Consider the following 19,286-nt stretch of genomic DNA (forward strand, 5'->3'; position numbering starts at 1 on the left):
CGCAGTCTGTGTTCATGTACAAATCGTTGTTCATTCCCAGTGATTTTACCATATAAATTTATTTTATATACAAGTGTGTGTACTTAAGTGTGATGTGGAGGCAAAGAAGGCGCAGAGGAATCCTGACCGGATCGGCCACGCGCTCTCGCACCCTTCGTGATAATTATCCCACAGCCGCTCATTACAGTATCCTCTCTCATAGTGATGGAACCAGAATCATTGTCGTGTTTGTATCCAACATTTGCTACATAAAGAAAACATCTTTATTCGAGGAAATCTTTACAAACTCTGCATACTAGTACTCACAACGTCTAAACGTGTACATTCACTAGATGAGTAAGAATTATTGGGTTAAAACAGAAATCGACCAGCGACACTTAGAATAAATATCTGGAAAGAAAACAGAAAGATTCATGTCTGTAGATGGATTCGGGGATGAGGGCAATAGTTTTTCACCTGTTATGAGCTTGTAACTACAACAGAGGGCTTGAGAACTACTGTAGATAACTTAATATTAGTGTGTGTTAATCAGGGGATCCTTGCTTCCCTTGGAATTTACCCTTAAATTATGGCAACGCATCTGATCTTCTCAACGCAACATCGAAGTTCTATATAGTAGGCCAGTACCAATTGTTGTACGGACGTGAGTTCATTTCACAATTTTTTAATCTACATCTAAATGTTACTTGCAAAGTTGAATGCTTTGCAGATACTAGCTTTATAGGTGTAAGGATACAGACTAAGTATTTCAGTCGGGCAAGTAAGATATCTTTTGGAACGATTCCGTTAACGATGATGCAGTGGATGTTCTGTGTGATGTTGTGGTGTCCGAGGCCAAGCGCCGCACGGCGGAAGCTACGTCTGCGTTTGCGTCACGCAAATTTTGGCCTTGCTGCCGTAGTGCCTCAGGCGCAGCTCCAACAAGAGCCCAAGCCTTCAACGAATGGCTTCGGCAGAACAGCAGGAGAAGCACATCAATGTCGGATGCCTCACAGCATCCGAACTCTGCTCCGAATGCCACTCTGAAAGGAAAACTATCAGAACGACCTTGCTGGAGGTCCAAATTCAGACCAGCGCACAGTTACCGTAGTTGTTGCGGTTAAGAGTACGAGGGTGGGGCGCGACTTCGTTGAGTGCCAGTTCGTCTACTAAGCGTCGGTGCACACAATCCTCTTTCCTCCTCTGCGCACAAGTATCTCGCAAATAATGATCCGCGAATTTCAACAAGCGACGCGCTATGATCTCTCACACGACATAGTCACGCAGGTGGTAGCACGAAAAGCACAAGCTGACGAAGCCGCGGGACAACGGGGACCGAGGAGAGAGCGCCATATTTCTCATGAAAATGCGTCTGCGTACTAATAGCTGCAGGGAGTTCTGTTAACTCGTCTTCTAAGCTTATCCACTTGACCCTCTCAATCACGTACACGTTGACAAACATGCTAGTAGCGGCGGCGATCCACCCCACCGGCCCCTCTATAATCGGCAGGTAGCCGAGAGCGGCTGCCTAATCGCTACACAAATTTGCATATTAGCGTACGATCAGTGACTGCGGCATTAGGCAAACAGTTGTGCGGTCCCATCCCAAAAGTATGTTTTAGAAGCGGCGCGTCGCGTCTAACATACCTGAGACTCCTCAAAGCCAGGAGTGCTTGTGAATATCGTTTGTTGGTCATAAGAAGCACAAGCGAATCGCCCGAGTGCTCCGGATGCGATGGATGCGGATCACATGCAGGCAGGTCGGGAACGCAAACCAGCAATTCGCGCTGGTGATCCAACACTGCGGGGGACAGTGTGTAGGCCTAAAAAGGTAGTTAGTTATACCCACAGTCGGTTTCTTTTTACCAGTCACCTGCTTTACAGCAGCAAAGAGACGATGCGGTTAACAATGCAAACGTGTTCTTAAAGTTGCAAATAGTTCTAAGAGCAAATGCGTGAACAGCATGAGAAACGTGTGGAGCCGTAATGGTTTGGATGTGTCACGTTTAAAAAAAGGATTGATTTTGCTCGAAAATCTGACTTTTTCCTGAAAATATCGCACATCTCGTTCAAAAGAAAATGATTAGAAAAACTTCCGCTAATCGCTTTCGCAACTGCCGTTTCCTTGATTTCCATTTCTACTGGTGAAAATTGATGAGCAAGTTCGAGTTTTGCCAAAAACAAGAAACAATTTCAACTATATTTTGCCCCTGAGTCGGTATGAGCCCATCCATAACGTGAATCCCAGCAACCAGTCCTCCTAATTTAGCAACAAACGGTGCTTCTTGCACTTTATCATTGCAGTGCAGGACGGAGCATGTTCACACACAAACGCTCCGCAATCGGACAATGAAGTTTGTCTTCGCATACGGTATGTGCATTCAAACTGTACGGTGTCTCGTTCGGATGCGCATACAAACACGGCTGCTGGCGAAATCTAATCGGGCTCCAAATACAGCAACATGTCGTTGGTGACAGGTGGATAATCACCAGCACACAACCAACCAAACATGACATCCATCGCGCCGTCTTACATCTACGCAAACACTGCCTACGGCAGGTCGCGCTTGCATGCTCACACTTCGCGGAAGCAATGCAGGCGATTACGGTAACACATTTGGCTGGAAATCATAATGGAGCCTCACACAATGCTTTACATATGCTGGCAAATCTTGTGTGAGCTCAAGCAGAAAAGCCGCTCCGAAGCTACTTCGGACACAAAGGCAGTGATCCGTCAGGATTCAATCCTACACGTCAAAGGAGAGTGTGTCGAAAGAAAAGGGAGCGTAAGGCTAACAAATGAAGAATATTAGCACGAAACTGCTGTCAATGTGCCAAATTTTTTAATGCTGGTGCTCACCCCAAATTGTTACAAATTGATGTCTTAACAATATAATCTGCAGCAATTTCATTTCTTTCACATCTTTATTTAATTGCAGCGTCTTGAAACATGGCGCGGCACGCAGGTAACATGAATCTAACAGTCTGAGCTAAGATGTGTCACGAAAATGTCGCCAATGTGTAGAACAGAATAATAACCATATTGACTGGGATACAGGCATAGTACCCGATGCATTCACGATGAAGATTTATTGGCGCCCCTTTTATGGTATGCAAAAAACTAATTTCGCATTTCACTCTATGATCTCTTAATAGAGAGCTTTAAAGAGGAGGTTCAGCCTACCTGAGCTCCATGAGATTCATTGACAAGGCGAACCATATCGTTGAGCGAGTCGCTCATCAGCATTAGTTGAAAAAGTAGCTTACTGAGTAGTTTGCCCAGTTCTGTTTCCTGAAAAAAATCACGGCTGTGCGACAGCAGCAAGAGTTCCTTCTCCCAATGTTCGCTGCCAGCAACCTGTTGCTCGGGTCAGATTCGCTGTCAGCGCGCGTGTCTAATCGTCTTCCGCTCTACGATAATCTGCGCGCAAATCGTGGACTCCAGGCGTCTCAATCAACACATTAAGATAGAACTCATCACAAAACCGGTTATACGAGGCCAGCGCCAACAAGCAGAACTCCATCTTCCGTTCACTATTTATGCACACTACTCTGAATAGCTATTTGGAGCGGTCAACACAAACAATCGTTTGAAGTCGTAATCGGTGTGCCACGGCACTTCAGATGAGGATAGTCATCTCACAGTTCTATGGCCACCCTTTTAGGATAGAACCTCACATTTCACAATAGGTCAGCGATTATATCTCTGAGGCATAATTTTCCCCCTCTCTCTTCTCACTTAGTCAAGTTCATGAGAATAACAACGTACACTATTCGTTGTAAGCGATGATGCTGAACCAACAAGAGTGTTCAGTTTGTAGGCCGACTTCACCGAGTTCAACACCTATAAAAGGCAAAATCAACAGTACTTCGTGTTCACAGGATATTGGTAGCTCGGAGTCATGCTGAAGACGGCGAAAGCTCTTGGTGTAGAATTTCGTCAATTTCCACGCCCTCCGGTCGGAAAGCGGCGGCTAATTTGCAATCAGATGACTACTGGGAAAACATCCACAGCAAACAATGAGAGCGAACGACAGAGATGGTAGCATGGGGACAAACGAGATATAAGTTGGTCAATTTAATGCTTATTTTACGAACCCGAATACTCTGCTCCTTCCGTTCATTGAAGGTCTCCCAGTGTTCCCGGAGCTCGAATAAGGAAAGTTTCAAACGTGAGAGGATTCCAGAGCAACGGAGCTGAAAAGTAGAGGAGGGAATTTCCATGTTAATCAAGACATAAGCTGATCTGTTTAGCGCATACTGGAAAAACATCGAAAAAAGACCTACATATTGCGCTGTAACAAAAAGAAATGGATAGTCTGCCATTCCACTCAACACATCCTGAGCGTGGCCGAATATTCGCGCCAACGGCCGCGACGAAAAGACGTGCATTGCATCTCTAAGTAACGAGGCCACGCGTCCACAGCACGACTAAAAGCACGTAGTTAAAGCTCACCGAAAAATAATCGTTGTAGGAGGGCAAGGGAAATTCTGAACAGAGAGGGCGCAAATTTGTAATCTGATACGGTGAAGGAGATTAGCTTAGAAGGCACGATCGGGTGACAACGTGACGAAAATAGCGCGCCATGAGATCTCATGGTGCTGGGAGGACTAAGTATTGGCAAATACACTGAGACCTAAGGAGAATAGTATGAACCTCAGAGAATGGTACTCTGAAAAGTGTGAATGCACTAACTCTGAAAAGTTGAGTAAAAAGCAGAGTGGAATATGCTGTAAGGTCGCCCTCGGAGTCATCCTGTAATTCAGTAACGAGCGAAATCCATGCTGAATCGACCTAAAGCGAGACTATCACGGATTCTAGGAGACAACAACCAAAGGACACGACACCTTTCCGTCGAGATGATGTGGACATTGTATGAACACAGGAGAGCTTGGAGTAGCTTTTGGTGAGTAGAATTCCCCTAATGAGGTTCTTGAGCGACAGCAGAAAGAAGATCCGTCAATTGATTCTTCATCAACTCCATTTAGACGGTCAGTTGGTCTAAAAATCATTGTCAAAAAGTGTTATACAACTGATTTCAGAAATTCTTTGATATTAGATTATAATGCACTTAAATCACCTTTTTTCTAGTGCTTCTCTGGATAATGCCGATGGCGGACTCAACCTATTTTGTTTTTGATCTGCACCTGCTTGAGAAGAGACTTCACCAAATCCGTCATCAACTTCTGCAATTTTTTCTATTAGTTCAAGTTGATGAACAATTCAGTCACGCGACGACTTACCATCTTCCTCTTCATCCACTTCTGAGGGACAGGGCGTTCGATCCGAAGATATCGACGTACGCGACAAACGAGACGTGGATGCTCCTCCTCCTTCCGAATTCGCTTGAGCACTTTCCGAATCCTGTAGAAAAGCAGGAAATGGTGGTTCAGTGCAGTAAAAAATAACGAGACACCTACCTCGTCTTCGTCAACATCAGCATCGTCATCGTGTTGTGGTTCGTCGCCTCCAATGGACCTGGGACGCATCGTGGACAACCATCCGAAACAACTGTCCGCCGTTTCGGAAACGCTGTCGTGCTCTGCCTCCAAAAAATCGAACTCTTTAAACACACGCGGGAACGAATCAGTGATGCTTGCTGAGGGATCAGGCAGAGAAGTTGTCGAGGCAACTTCCTGGAAAACAGATGATTACTTCAAGGAGACCCATAGATGGCTAACTACTAAGCAGGTACCTGAGAAGAGGTACAAATTCTCTCAGTAGAAGAGGCAGTGCTATCCAGTTCGCTCTGAGAGAACACTACAGAAACTGCAGAAGGAAGCCCAACTCGGAGTCCTGAAGCGGACAGCAGACCAACCAGCCGATCACGCACCCGCACCTGAGGCAGTTGCTCACACGGAATTCGAAGGTGCCACGAAAAAAGTTCAAACTTACATGTGGGGGAGCAGATTTCTTAACGCTTCCAATAGTGCTTGTTCCAGTTGTATCAAGAGTGGAAACATTTTTTCGTGGTGACTGCGGGCTGGGTCTGGAGCCGCAGACGGCAGATACGAGAGAAAGATCAAGTTCAAATTCTGAAGTTGACTCGCCTCCCTGAATAGTGGCTGTTAATTTTACCTGATATTTTGTTTTATTCTTGTTATTTTTCTTTATTTTATCTATTCTTTTTTAAACTTGATTAGTACAACCTTTAAAAAGATACTGGAAAGAACCACATGTTTATAATCGCACTTTTCCAAGAAACAGTGAAAGTTCCTTTGACTCTATTTTACCTTCTACCCCTCAAGAATAATACCTTCAACATGATTCAAAAACTATATGGGCTTACTTATAACGCACTGTTATGCCTCAGCAACTGTTATAGAGCGTATTTTCACTTTCAATCCAATCTAGCTAATTTTTATCAGCAAATTCCTCTCAACAATCTGGCACAGCTTCAGACCAGGCACAACAATTACGTGGCTTAGCCGATCACTAATAACATACGGTACATATGTTTCTTTTTAGGCGGTGGGTTGAAAGGACTACGGAATTGTCGCAGCGGAGAGGTCATTAACAATTTAACAACATTCTGTGACGAAGCAGGGTCGGATTTCATGCCCCGAACAGCGCCAGGTGTTGGACACATTAAGCGCGGCGGCAACGAAGGGACACTGCTGGCTCGGTGCTGGCCACCCGCTAAAGATGCTATCTTCAAAGCGAAGATACCCCATTAAAAAGTTGAATGCATTTTGTGACGACCTTCTGTCGTCAATACAATCCTGATCAGACGTATTTGTTGTACCGTTCTACAGCGAGCATAGTGTGCGTGCATGTAGTGATTGATGGGACTGCAGGAGAAAAATGCGCTGCTTCATGAAACGCTTCCCAACTACTTTTTTCTAATATTGAATTCGCTGTGCATGAGTGTGGCAACCGAACGAGTACATATCTGACGAGTACGCTTCTAGAGTAATGAAGTGAGCTGATCACCTACAGTATACCGTCACAGCGCAGATTTTTCACGAAAAGAGAACAAGCTTAACACCAGTGACACCATTTATTGTAACATATGATAGACTTGGTCACTGTCAGCAGACACTGTCTGGCGACAGATTTTTGTGACGCACACAAAACCGCGCTCGTTGCGTACAGTGGATGAATTCACAGCGAAAAGGTCAAATTCAAATAACCCAGCTGAGAAGGGTTAGTAGAGGATGCATCTAAGTCTTTTCTTTGAGTAGATTCAAGTTATTTTGTTTGTAAGCGTAAGTTAACAGTTATTACAAATAGGCAAGAATGCATACAGTACCATCTGCACTCACCGTATTATTATCTCTCTCGGTATTTTGCCATTGTTCAACGATTACCTTATATATACGGGCTGCTTCTCGCCAATTTGCTCCCTGAAAATAAAAACAACGTCTCACAACCACCTTACACAACGAGCTTTATGTAAATTAACATTTGGAAATCGTACTAACCTGTACATGTCGCGCAACACTCCGTGTGACCTGAAAAAACGACGAAATTCATTCGTTAGAAAACTGAGCTTTTCGTAATGTTCCTTTCACTTTATCCTATGATTATCTTGCGAAAAGAGCTGTATGAATGAGGTGTAGACGAATTGTCCGGCTGTGTGTGCGATTAGTGGACGACGATTCGCGAGGCCGCCTGCGAACAATATGGTGCGCGCCTATCAAAATGTCGTAAACTATGTAAAAAGGCTTTCCCGGCAATCATTAGATGAACACGCGGGCTCATAAACGAGTTCATGCCGGTTATAGTAGTGCGATGGCCGCATCGCATAACGAATCGCGAGGGACCAACGCAAATGAGTTAGGTTTTTAGGTATACAAGAGTTTCGTTGTACACCATTTAAAGAGGACTAAGTTAATATCACGAATGAAATCCTCACGACCACTTTATGCAATTCACGACTCAGCCAGCTGACACAGCGGTGGCAGTCTAAGTGCACAAATGTTGTGCTAGAAACGCATATAAACAGCGAGTTACGATCGTGTTCACGCGACGCGGCTGTCCGGACCGCACAAACTACTCTCCAGAAACAACCCACCACAAACGAGGAGCAATTTCTGGCGCGCTACTCAGCGATTAACGTAATTCCTTAATAGTCACAATATGTTGGACTGCGCTGCGCAACAAGTCACCGAAGCGGATTACTGTCGGCCCCCGAATCACATGGTGCGAAAGAACGGCACCTCAAAAGGCCAGGTGCAGACGATTGTTTCGATAGTAACTGAGCCAATGAGCAGACCAATGTCAGGGAAGCGAAGCGCTCTGGGTGTTCTGTAGAAAGCATGAAAAACAATTTTTAAAAAAGAAACCTGTGCGTTGATGACTAGAGATGCGCTCACGGCCTCTCGCCTGAGAAGTAGTAGGTACAACATGTGCAACACGTAGACATGCATAGAAGACGTTCCTTTCTCCAGCATCTGCAAATAGCTCTGCGTGTTGATGAAACCAATCAATGGAAATACAAAACGTTTACCGAAATCATTAATTTTGCTAGTATATGATTAAAAAATTAAATTTCTAGACCATTTAGTTAGGATCACCGATGTCGATCTGGTTCCTGTTGGTCACGTGCTATTTCAAGAAATAGGTGTGGTATGGCTAATATGCTCAATGGTTGTACCATAATGAGTAATTTTCGAACCTGGTGAAGATTTCAACACAATTTTGACGCAACTGGAGCATATTAGGGATTGATTATCGAAATATATGTTTATGTAAGCTTGTATTTAATCCCTAAGCAGGAAATCGCATCATAACAATGGCTTCATTACATTTATTTTTCCTCTGCCAAATTTCGAACAGTCTCAATAAATTACAACTGTTGAGATGGGTTTCCCACAGTAAACACAGTACTTTATAGAAGATAAAATCTGACGCCTTGTGGGAGGGCCGCTAATTTGCACCTCTCCAGCACCGGAAAGAAGATAACACGATAGACTACATGCTCTAATCTCCTCGAAACATCTGAATCCCACGTCCTCTCTTTTGGATAAGCGTAACTTTACAGCCACAAAAAAACCATAACGATGCGAAAGGATACAAACTGTTCTTCTCGTCACCACAAGTCATACATCATTAACAACTTGTCGACGGCGTCAATGGCAGCGGAAGTGTTGCCGCGCCGTCATGGAAGGCAATCTAACGAATGACGCCGGGAAGTCCTCCATCAAATATGGGCTCCCGGCTGCTAACTGCCTGCCCATTCCCTCAAACACCAGAAAAGACTACCAAATCCTTCAAAGCAGCGCCACTAATGGACAAGACTGAAGCATGACAGGCAAGATGTAGGAACTTTTAACTCGAATCAAAACAGGCAATAAGAACTTCTACTCGAATCATGACCTACCAATTATGCAACCGCACCTTCCGTCCCTCTTTTGAGCAACGTTAGAGCTTATCTCGTAACTGCATCTTTCAAAATTCTTGGAGATTTTTAATCTTGCAAGCGTGGAGGTGCTCTGATCTCACAACTATTCAAAACAAATTCAATTAGCTAGCGTAGTCGCAGCACGTCACTTACAATTACGGTTGCGCAAGCGTTGCGCGCCGTCTGGGCATATCCGAAGTTCAACCTTATCTCGGAGCGCATCATTTCGATTCGTCAAGGCGAACGTACACACAATGACATCAACATTAATTACGCTCTCATGTCACCTCTAGAAATAACAGCTGAATAGGACAATTTTAACTGTCGTACTGTGGGAGGGAATGTATCTGTCAACACAGGAGAGGGAGAAGACATACCTCCGCTAGCAGCACAATCATTTGAAGCACTATCGCTCCATCAATCGCTTCGCATAGATATTGCAATACACACTTCGACCACTGGTAGCGATCCTTAGAAAAGGATTTCGTGGTGTACTGCAGCAGCATCTGGAAGTAAGTTCAAATAACGAATGATCGACGTATTACTGTTAGCTGATTTTGTTTTCCCGCTTCTTTCTTTCCTTTTAGGTATTTCACATCTTGCTCAGAATTTGTAGGGCGGCTTAATTCAAATGACGATGAATACTCATTTCCATACATGATATGAGGCATTAATAATCGCTTCTTATAATGTGTAACATTCTAATGCGACTAAGAAATAGAATGCTACTCAACAATTACAGGAGTGTCAGATGCACACAAATATTCGCAATAACCCCAAGACTGAGCATGACAAACTTTTCACGCGACAAAAAAAGAAAATTTAGAAAAACCCATGTGATAGTGCTAAAATATACCAAGCTTCCTTTTCATGTTTACTTAGCTTATATTCTTCCACCATTGTGAAGCATAACAATATATGAGATGTTGCAGAAAAACAAATTTGGTTAAACGCCTTTTTGATTTCTGGTACCGCATCAGTGAATGTAGGCGACTTTCAAACAATTAGTAAAACGAAGTCAGTCGAAAACACTGCAACGTGATGATGCAACTGAAACGAAATTGCGTTTTTGTGTTCAACAAGATCCACATGGCGCCAGAATTCTGAGGCAATTATTTTAGACCAGAACTACCTACAAACAAAATTACACGACATCACAAAAAGTGTAGAGACTTGTCCTTCGTAAGCGACTGAAAACTTCCAAATTTAAAAATAGTTCTTTAAAACGTTAAGAACAAATATGGTCTTCGAACAAAAGAAAAGGTGGGGTGAAAAAACTGACCGTGGCCAAATTGTTCAGCGGATGATCTGCTTGTTCGAGCTCTAGCCTCTTCAGTTCGTCCGTGCAGTACTTAACAGCAAGGAATCGGAAAATGGGTGCACGCAACAAAAAAACAATACCGTTCAAGTACCTGTATCAGGACAGTGCATACTAGAACGCAAAGCGAATTTGGAGCATCGAAGTTGAACAGTAGATATGGCAAAACGTGGCAGATGACAAGCCCCAGAGAGTCTCGACCACCGACAACTGGTTCATCCAGAACATCAATAATCCTTGTAAGAGCCTGGATCGATGTTTCATAGGCCGAAGCAACAACAGCACCTAAATACTTCAAAGGATGTTGTGAAGCTAAGCACTATCTAAATATTGTGCGAAGAGTGTTACTCCACTTTGGCACATCTAGGATGCAGTGGTAAAATCTACTCAAAGACCAAATGGAAGCCATAGTAGTACGAACGCATCTTCCAAGTAAATGCACCATTAGATTCGACTCTTCTGCAACTATGGAAGAGAGAAATGTTTTAAAACCTCCCCATCACACATACACATTATGGCGCGACTGCTGTTCGCAACTATAGAACGACACCCTTATACTCACAAAATCCTGCCTTTCCACATTGTTTTCTTTCCACTTATTCATTGCATTACCTTTTCCTTGCACATTTGCTTGGCGGATCATGGATATGATAACCACTAATCACGAAAACCGAACGGTACATTAGAGTGGAGGTGATGTTGTCTGCCAAACGAACCATAAAATTCGACGATGAAGGCCGCGAACAAAACATCACAACGATAATCTAATTGAAGTGTTGTAGATGTAATCAAACCGACAGCCGCACAATTACAAGACATGTTCGTAGACAGGGAGCGTAAGGTGGGAAGGGGTAAGAAAACGCAGAGACACTACCACACCAACATTGCAGTGGAATCGAACGATTAAAAGCTTCTAAACTTACGAAGCAATAAAGCAGAGTTATTTTTAGAAAGCTCCAAAGAAGGTGCCTTGGCAGTAAAGGAAATTCTCACATAATTTGCCTCGAAGCTTCGACAGCAATCAATCTTCGAGCGCACAATCTATGCAGCGAAATCTAATCTACTGACAATCTTCTACTCAAATTAATAAATCAGAGTAACTTGTCAGCACCAGCACAATTTACAGCTGGAGGTAGTCATGTGGCAAAACTTCAACCATTGACACGTTGCACAATAATGAATCGAATGAACCTCCATTAGGGTGCTTATATCCTGTACTTGAGGAGAAAAATCGACATAGGTGGATGGATAAGCCGGGATGGAGAAGCCATCAGTATGGTTCAGCTAACTTTTAGTATCTCCTGGGTTTCAGGCATTCGATTTTGCACAAATTAACAAAAAATCTAGCTTACCCTGAAATTAGGTAAGGTATGTTTTGACATGTACTACCTTTCACGTGACATCAAACAAACTGGATGGAACTGGCTAAGTTTACCAAAAAGTTTTCGGTATTTTCCAAGATGTTTTAGCATTTGGAGCTAGAAGAGTCGGCACTGATGATTATTTCAAAATTCAAGCCTCAGTTATGAGCCCCAGATGACTTATGAATGCAAAACTTCAAAACTCGCAATTTTATCTTCCCAAAACTTTCATGTACATAGTCCTTTGCCTCATCCAAAAGGTACATAATGAGACGTGTTATAACAGTACTCAGGCTAAGGCCCCACCCAAGTACAGGCCAATCATTAATCTTTTCAGAGTAAATCCATTATTTTCTCATTTTCCCATTGCTTAACTCTTCGAAAATCACGATTCTCAAACATAGTCAACCTATTTTACTGTGCGTATCGCAATTTCTTTTCTGCAAAAAAGAAATATATTTTTGGAAGAAAAATTTAGACGTGCAAAATTCAACCTCACTTTCATGTTTGATTCTTTGGCTGTACCTTTACCGTCGCAGTGCTAATGCAAAAGGTGTACATGATCTCTTGAAATGGCGAAATGACGTTCTGTCCTATCAAAATGCGCAATCGCTACCAAATTTGTTCACAGATATTGTGTGTAGAAGACATAAAAAAATAGGTTGGAAAAGTCATATAAGTAAGTCAACGACATACTATTTGCGAATACCGGTACCGAGCAGATATAGGAGAAAATTATTGCAGGTTCATGATTCCGGATTTGCATACTATGAAACTTTGTAGGTCAGTATTAAAAAAACGCTTTCCAAACCATACTTCTACTTCGTCGTCATGAGGACTGAGTTCGTCGAAAAATTTGAGGGAAAACTTTACTGAACCATTTTGTTTCAAACCAACCCTATTTCCAACCTTTAAACTAGTATTTCCGGATCGATATGCTTATCTTCTCCGAATACTACAGATTAGGAATTAATACAACGTCTAAGGGTGAGTATCCGTAGCTTTCTCAACACCAACTCAAAATTTAACTTAACTGAGCGTAGTTAACTGAGCCACATTCCGTATCAATTTGAACGAGCGAAATCGAACTTAATACTGAGTGTAACAGCTATCAGTAGGTCACGGTGCATTTTCGTTCTACCTAGTTAATGTTATTGGTAACAGTTCATCAAAGCAACACCAAATTATGTTGAAGAAAATGAGCGCGCGAGAAGCCTGCCGAAAACCTCGGACTCATGACAGTTTTCAAAACAGATGAGCAAAAGGATCTTGGAAATTGTCCATATTTTTCAAGATCTATATTTAATTCAGAAGTAATCTTTGTCGTGCCTGTGTCATCATGCTGCTGCAGGTGTTGCCATTGAGCACCTTTTTCGTCTATTCAACCTTTTCACAAATCAAAACTCGTACGGATATGATGACAATCAAATATTCTCTGATATGAGAAAATTGACGCAGAAATTCCCAATAAGACTAAGATGAAAGTTTCACACTAACCTCTGGACAGCAGACCGACGATACCACCAAATCCTTTCCAATCCAGCTGGTTTATGGTTTTCTCCAACTTTTGCAGACATCGTGATTTATGAGGTGCAGAAGTGTCTAGAATCTGAATAAAAATATTGAATGGTTTGGAAATCTTGGAAATCAAACTGTTTTCCTCATAATATGCATCTACGACAATTCTGTTAACTTCAAATATGCGGCGCGATCGCGTGCGCTCATCGACCTTCTTCTATGACAGGCTCAGGATAGTTCACAATACCTTGCACACCCTCAGCAGACAATCATTGCCAATTTACTCGAGGGTGACTGCTCGCGTCGCTTCAAAAGCGGATATGCGGTAGCGCGCGATCGTAAATCATAACCATGCACCCGGTGCGATGACGAGCACGGCTACCCGTCACAGCATCGCGGCCTTCATAGTGACCAGAGCAGCAGGGATCGACCACTATACGAATGATTACGAACCTTTTCCAGAAGATTGATTGCAAGAAGAAATTCGTTGTCCACACCACTCTCGAGTAATGCTACGGCTATGGCGCAAATCTGCATTCGAGCTGTTGCCTCCTGAAGAATTCACTATAGTTTCGAGTAGTCTAAATGCTGTGCAAAATAGTTACCTCATCTCCTTCAGCATCGCTTTTAAGTTGGTCCGCACTCTTGCTCCTCATCAATGCAGTACCCAATCTAGACTCCTCCTCAGATAGCAGTAGCGATAGCCGAGCATCTGCAGTGAATATGATAAGAATGTATTTTCGTTTCCAAAGAACAACCTCGAAATGTCTAACCCTTTCTTTCCTGGTGAAGCTTCTGGCTGAGCACTGACTGTCGAAGTAGAGCAGGTGTGTATGAAGTTGACCTTGCATGAGTAGGAGATGCTGAAGGGAGCAGCGGAGTATCAAGGAGCTAAAAACAACTTTCTTAACTTGTTGATAAACTTAAAGGGAGGCGAAGTTAGTGTCTGAATGAATATGAATACAGCTCAGTTCTATAAGAAACAACATTTTCAATGTGGGTCAATCAAGCAAACGTTTCAAGTCAGATTAATTCTTATACCCTCATTTTTCCAAACTTGTTTACCTTCATGACAGTCACATGGCATTTCTACTGAGTTCAAGTCCAACAGTGTAAGCATAACTTCAGAAAGCAAATAAAATGGAGCATACCGGATTCAGGTGGGGTGCGCTGCTGAGGAGACAAAGCAGCAAGTCCGTCACGTAAGCCTGCGTATCTTCGTGAGTCTCACCAGCCGTCTCCACTAATCTACTGATTAGTGATGGAATCCAAGCGCCAGGGGGTTGACACAACGATGAAACTATCTAAAAGGAATGCTGTGAAACGTCCTAACTAGAGACTTTCGAAAAACGAAAACCGGGAACCTGAAAACATCGACCAGCAGCGTGCCGCTGTGTTGTAGTTAAGGCCATTCGCATTGCAATCTGAGTCCACACCACTGGCAGTAAAGGAATGGAAGGCAGGAAAAGTTCAGCCAGATGACGAACCTAATCGAAGAGAAAATGTATTACCTTGAAATGCAAGACTAAAAATATAGTAAGAACACATACCAAGCAGGTTAGATGCGTTGCGCTGGGAACTTTCCAACAACGTGGAGTAGCATCTTCATTGTGCCATAGAGGGCTGTCCATGCTAGAGAATCAATAAATGAAATGAAAAACAACCATTATTGGTAAAGCTCAGAATTATTTTATCCCGTTAATGAGGGCCTAAACGTTGTAACTACATGCTATATTTAAGACTCGTAAACTAATTAAATTAGTTGCTAAGTCTTCGTCTCGAACCTCAACCATTGCATGAGAAGCAAATAAGGTGGCAAGTTCCAAGTTCGCTCCTAACAATGTAATAATGTTCAGAGGATAGTTTTAAGTGAATGCTCATAACTATAGTTCTATAGCATAAAAAATGATAGATGAATAACTCAAGTTTCAAATATGAAAAGCAAAATCGTGGATGAACCCAATAACGTTATATAAGAACGAGAATTTCGAAATGAGAAAAACCTTGCAGAATCACACAGCTTACGAGTACTATAAGAAAAAAAGAATAGGAAAGAAATAAAAAAGATAAGAAAAAGAATAGGAAAGAAATGAAAAAGAGATAATTCTAGGAGGTGAAGATAAAGGAAATAAGCTACGAAGTATACAAAGAGAGCGCTTATAAATACACTATTGAAGTCTAATAAGCTAGAACCAGTATTACAAATGTACAGAGGAATGTGAGATTAAAATAAATTGTGAATGAGGCCCTTAATTCGCAAGGTATTCGAACATGGGGAAAATAGATTGGGCGTCAAAGGTATTATTAATAACTCTAAGACAAATTGATCATATTTCACAAACTGTGAAAGTATTAATTGTGTTTCGAAAAATGAGAAAAGAATGTTAGAAAATGCGTAAACGGGTAGTTAAAAGAATCTTATTTTTTATGTACAGTATAAATTTTTATCAATGCTGTGTTTTAGTTTGCGTGTGTCAGATTGACCAAAGTATTTCCTTACACGATCAAGGAATTGCGGGTTTTTCAGCCCAGACCAAGCCGTTTTACTGGGTATTCGAGTACGTCCTGAGGTTCAACGGCTTTCCTCTACACTAAAAATGAGTTCTGTGCTCAAAAAAGCACCTTTCGTTTCAAAATGAAAAGCCATATCTTTGATGGAACTTCTTTTATAAGTACAAGTGCTGTTTCACAGTAACCGGTCCTGTGCTTCTAGAGAAAGGCAAAAGACCACAGGCGACAACAACCCACTTCTACCTCAAGCGCGCAGACGCCTTTCGCTCCAACCAGAGCAAAACTAGGATCACTTCATGGGTTTGCTGCTTGTGCAACTCACAAGGGGATGCTCTGCTGAAAGTTGTTGATAAAGAATAGTATGACTACCGACGTTTGCATTGCGCAGCTCCGCAAGTGAAACGCTTCCAAGCCGGAGAATCCGTATTTTTGCACCTTTAAATTGCCATCTATTTCGGGCCCACAAAAGAATTCCTTAACCAAAAAACTACACTTGTTTCAAAGACCTCAAAACCGACCTTAAAATACTTTTCAGCCCCACTGTGCTGATTTCTGGTCCGAAAAAGTAGTACTCCACGAATTATTCCTACCTCTCATGTAGAATGCGTCACTGGTTGATATTCAATCTCGGGAAACGGATATCGCAATTGTCTATACTTCTGGAGTGCGATGAAATTTTTGTTCAACCTGCTAGAACCTCCTGGTCATATAAAAATATTAGGATGGGAAGAAAGTTTTGAGAAACATTAAATAGACTAAAATTTTTAACATACTGGTCGTTAACTATGATGTATCATGAATTAGCTGTAGATTATTCTCAGAGCTCTTCTCAAAAGATACATGAAGGCGCGTGGCCCTTCTTGACTTCATTCACGATGTTAATTTGAAAATATCAGCATCAGATCATCGCCGTCTACGACTGGCGATGTGTCACTGCAGTCTCGACAGCCGTCAGGAACATCAGCTGCACATTTGGGGATGGCGCCACTACAACTGTCACCGCTGGTTCTCCCGCTTCGGGTAAGAAGACACGGTCTTCAAAGATACTTGTTCGAAATATCTTCTGGGATTCAACAGGAATGCTCTATTTTGAGTTTCTCTCGCAAGGATAGACACCCATTTCCGTTATCTAATCCACTCAGCTCCAGAAAGTTGCTGAAGCTGTTCGAGAAAAACGATCGAGACGAGCGTTAACACGCCTCCTCTACGGTGACGTTCGCTCCGTGTAGCAAAGGAGACATATCAGAAAGAGCTTGAAGAGGTAGTATGAGGCGCAGCAGTTCGCGACTATACCCTTCCAAATTAGCTCCCTTTGATTAGCCACCCTTCCCACTTTTGCGAGAAGAGAATCGCTGACCTCTCCATAGGTGATCACTGCAGTAACTTACAATGATGAATATGTTGCTGGCTAATTTTTACCCCATAATGAAGAAGAAAATAAAGCAGAAAAGATTGACAAACTTTTCCAAACTTTCTCCTCCACCTAATATTATGTAATCTAAGCTAACCCTCCTAACCTATGTACGCATCTTACTCAATTTCTGTATTTCTTCTGTAATTTCTGACGTTAACCCGTAGCATGATAACGTACTAAAAATGTGCGCATAAATTTCTTTTCAATTGTGGGAGATTTCAGGACAAAGGATCAGTTGGAGATATATTTAGCCATAGCTTGTGCATAAATCCTTTTGTTTAAGGCTCATTGCAATCTGTGATCTTCAATACAGCTGTAACAAACATCACCTGCTAATTAACTGGCTGACTAGCATTGAACTTTCTCTTTCTTTATACATTAAAATCGGCGTATTATGAAAGATCAAACTTACTTCTCACTAAGACAGAACACAAGAGCCATGATGAGGTCGCTCTGCGATGAAAATAGCGAATTGCTGTTGAGCAGCATATTTCTGTATTCCTCAGCAGCAACTTTTGCGAAAGTTGGCGATACACCTCGGGTAGGTACCGCATCACAAAATGAAGTCACCATAGTTCTGAACCCCGACTCATCCGACACGGAGCGACACATCTGATGTTTCAGCAACATCCCAGACACATGAGCCAAAGTGGCTTGATCTGCGTGAAGCAGCGCTACATTGATTATAGTCTGGAAAAGCTCACAGAATGGAGTGATATGTTCAAGTAGTTGCAAAAGATAATTCACGTACTTGTCTTGCATGTCGACAAAGAGCTGGACGGAGCGAGTCTAAGGAAAGGACCGCAGCATGGAGTAAGCGCGGCGTAGCCTCGGTCCAGTCAACGTCAGACGATGCGCGAACGATATCGCAAATAAGAAGAAGCGAAACTTGACTCCTTAATTTGATTCATTTCAAACAGATAAATATATAGTATAGTATAGTATATATATATGCATATATATATATATATATATATATATATATACATATATATATATATATATATATATATATATATATATGTATGGGGCCGGTAATACGAGTCTGATTGCTACCTGCACGTGGTGGCCCTGCTTTAACTAAACGCAATCAGGCGTTCGAGTGTACGCATTGGGAACGTACGAGCTATATAACCTGCACTGTTATATGGCGAAAGCTTCCCATACATTGCAAAAAGATGCTGTCGTCCAGCACGCCGCCAAAGCCCATAACCTGAAGGGTCAACTGCCTGAAGGGAGCATGGAATCTTTGGCAACAACCATTCGTTTCGTCACGCTGAACTGCCGAACACTATCGAGTGAACTCCAACAAGCCGCTCTATCCAGACTTTTGCGATATCTCTGTGCGCCTTTTGCTACACTGCAGGAAACACGCATGAGGGATCGGCCCGTCATCAGCATCGAAAATTACACCATATACTGCGGCGATGCTGATGAGAACAAAGTAGGTGGCTGCGCGATAGCTGTGAGGAACGATTACAAGAACCTGGTGGAGGAATTTGGCTCAACGTCGTCTAGATGTGCCTTTCTACGATTGCGGGATCGCAGAGGACGCAAACTCTGGATCGTAAGTGCTCACGCACCTACGGAAACCGCTAAGGACAACAGTAAGGACGCCTTCTATGATGAACTCAATGCGCTGATGTCTAAAATACCAAGCCAGCAGGTGGTCATTGTCGGAATCGACGCAAATGCGAAGATGGGACTCGAACAGCAATCCGATGTGCTAGGATAATGGTACTATACAGCGGAGCGCACGTCGGACAACGGTGACCGTCTGGTCGACTTGTGCGAACAGACGGGCCTCATTATCGCTTCCACGTTTAAGAGGAATCATC

At 42.6% G+C, this 19,286-nt stretch overlaps 2 protein-coding genes across 3 annotated transcripts; one reads left to right on the plus strand and one right to left on the minus strand.

Annotated features, from left to right (window-relative positions):
• Positions 1–748: 748 nt before the first annotated feature.
• On the minus strand, positions 749–18,658 carry RB195_009904 (uncharacterized protein; the record flags this gene model as incomplete). 2 transcript variants are annotated; one of them, XM_064190668.1, is made up of 29 exons in its annotated part: positions 749–1,022; positions 1,627–1,802; positions 3,164–3,271; positions 3,749–3,823; positions 4,078–4,176; positions 4,267–4,410; positions 4,676–4,774; positions 4,828–4,981; positions 5,061–5,166; positions 5,224–5,344; positions 5,401–5,616; positions 5,676–5,819; positions 5,876–6,034; positions 7,246–7,326; positions 7,405–7,434; positions 8,269–8,376; positions 9,704–9,832; positions 10,609–10,677; positions 10,739–10,929; positions 13,503–13,614; positions 13,977–14,075; positions 14,129–14,235; positions 14,297–14,414; positions 14,675–14,827; positions 14,888–15,010; positions 15,074–15,155; positions 17,861–18,138; positions 18,200–18,336; positions 18,616–18,658. In XM_064190668.1, the coding sequence occupies 29 exons, from the start codon at positions 18,656–18,658 to the stop codon at positions 749–751; spliced, it is 3,735 nt and encodes a 1,244-aa protein (XP_064048250.1). The 2 variants fall into 2 exon arrangements, with proteins under 2 accessions (XP_064048250.1, XP_064048251.1); XM_064190667.1 differs by having other exon boundaries at positions 18,200–18,344; positions 18,535–18,617.
• A 30-nt stretch (positions 18,659–18,688) lies between these two features.
• RB195_009905 (uncharacterized protein) lies at positions 18,689–19,183 on the plus strand (the record flags this gene model as incomplete). The annotated part of the gene is made up of 1 exon (XM_064190669.1): positions 18,689–19,183. The coding sequence occupies one exon, from the start codon at positions 18,689–18,691 to the stop codon at positions 19,181–19,183; it is 495 nt and encodes a 164-aa protein (XP_064048252.1).
• Positions 19,184–19,286: the final 103 nt, after the last annotated feature.

This window comes from Necator americanus, chromosome III, assembly GCF_031761385.1.
Source record: "Necator americanus strain Aroian chromosome III, whole genome shotgun sequence".
Taxonomy (NCBI): Eukaryota; Metazoa; Nematoda; class Chromadorea; order Rhabditida; family Ancylostomatidae; genus Necator; species Necator americanus.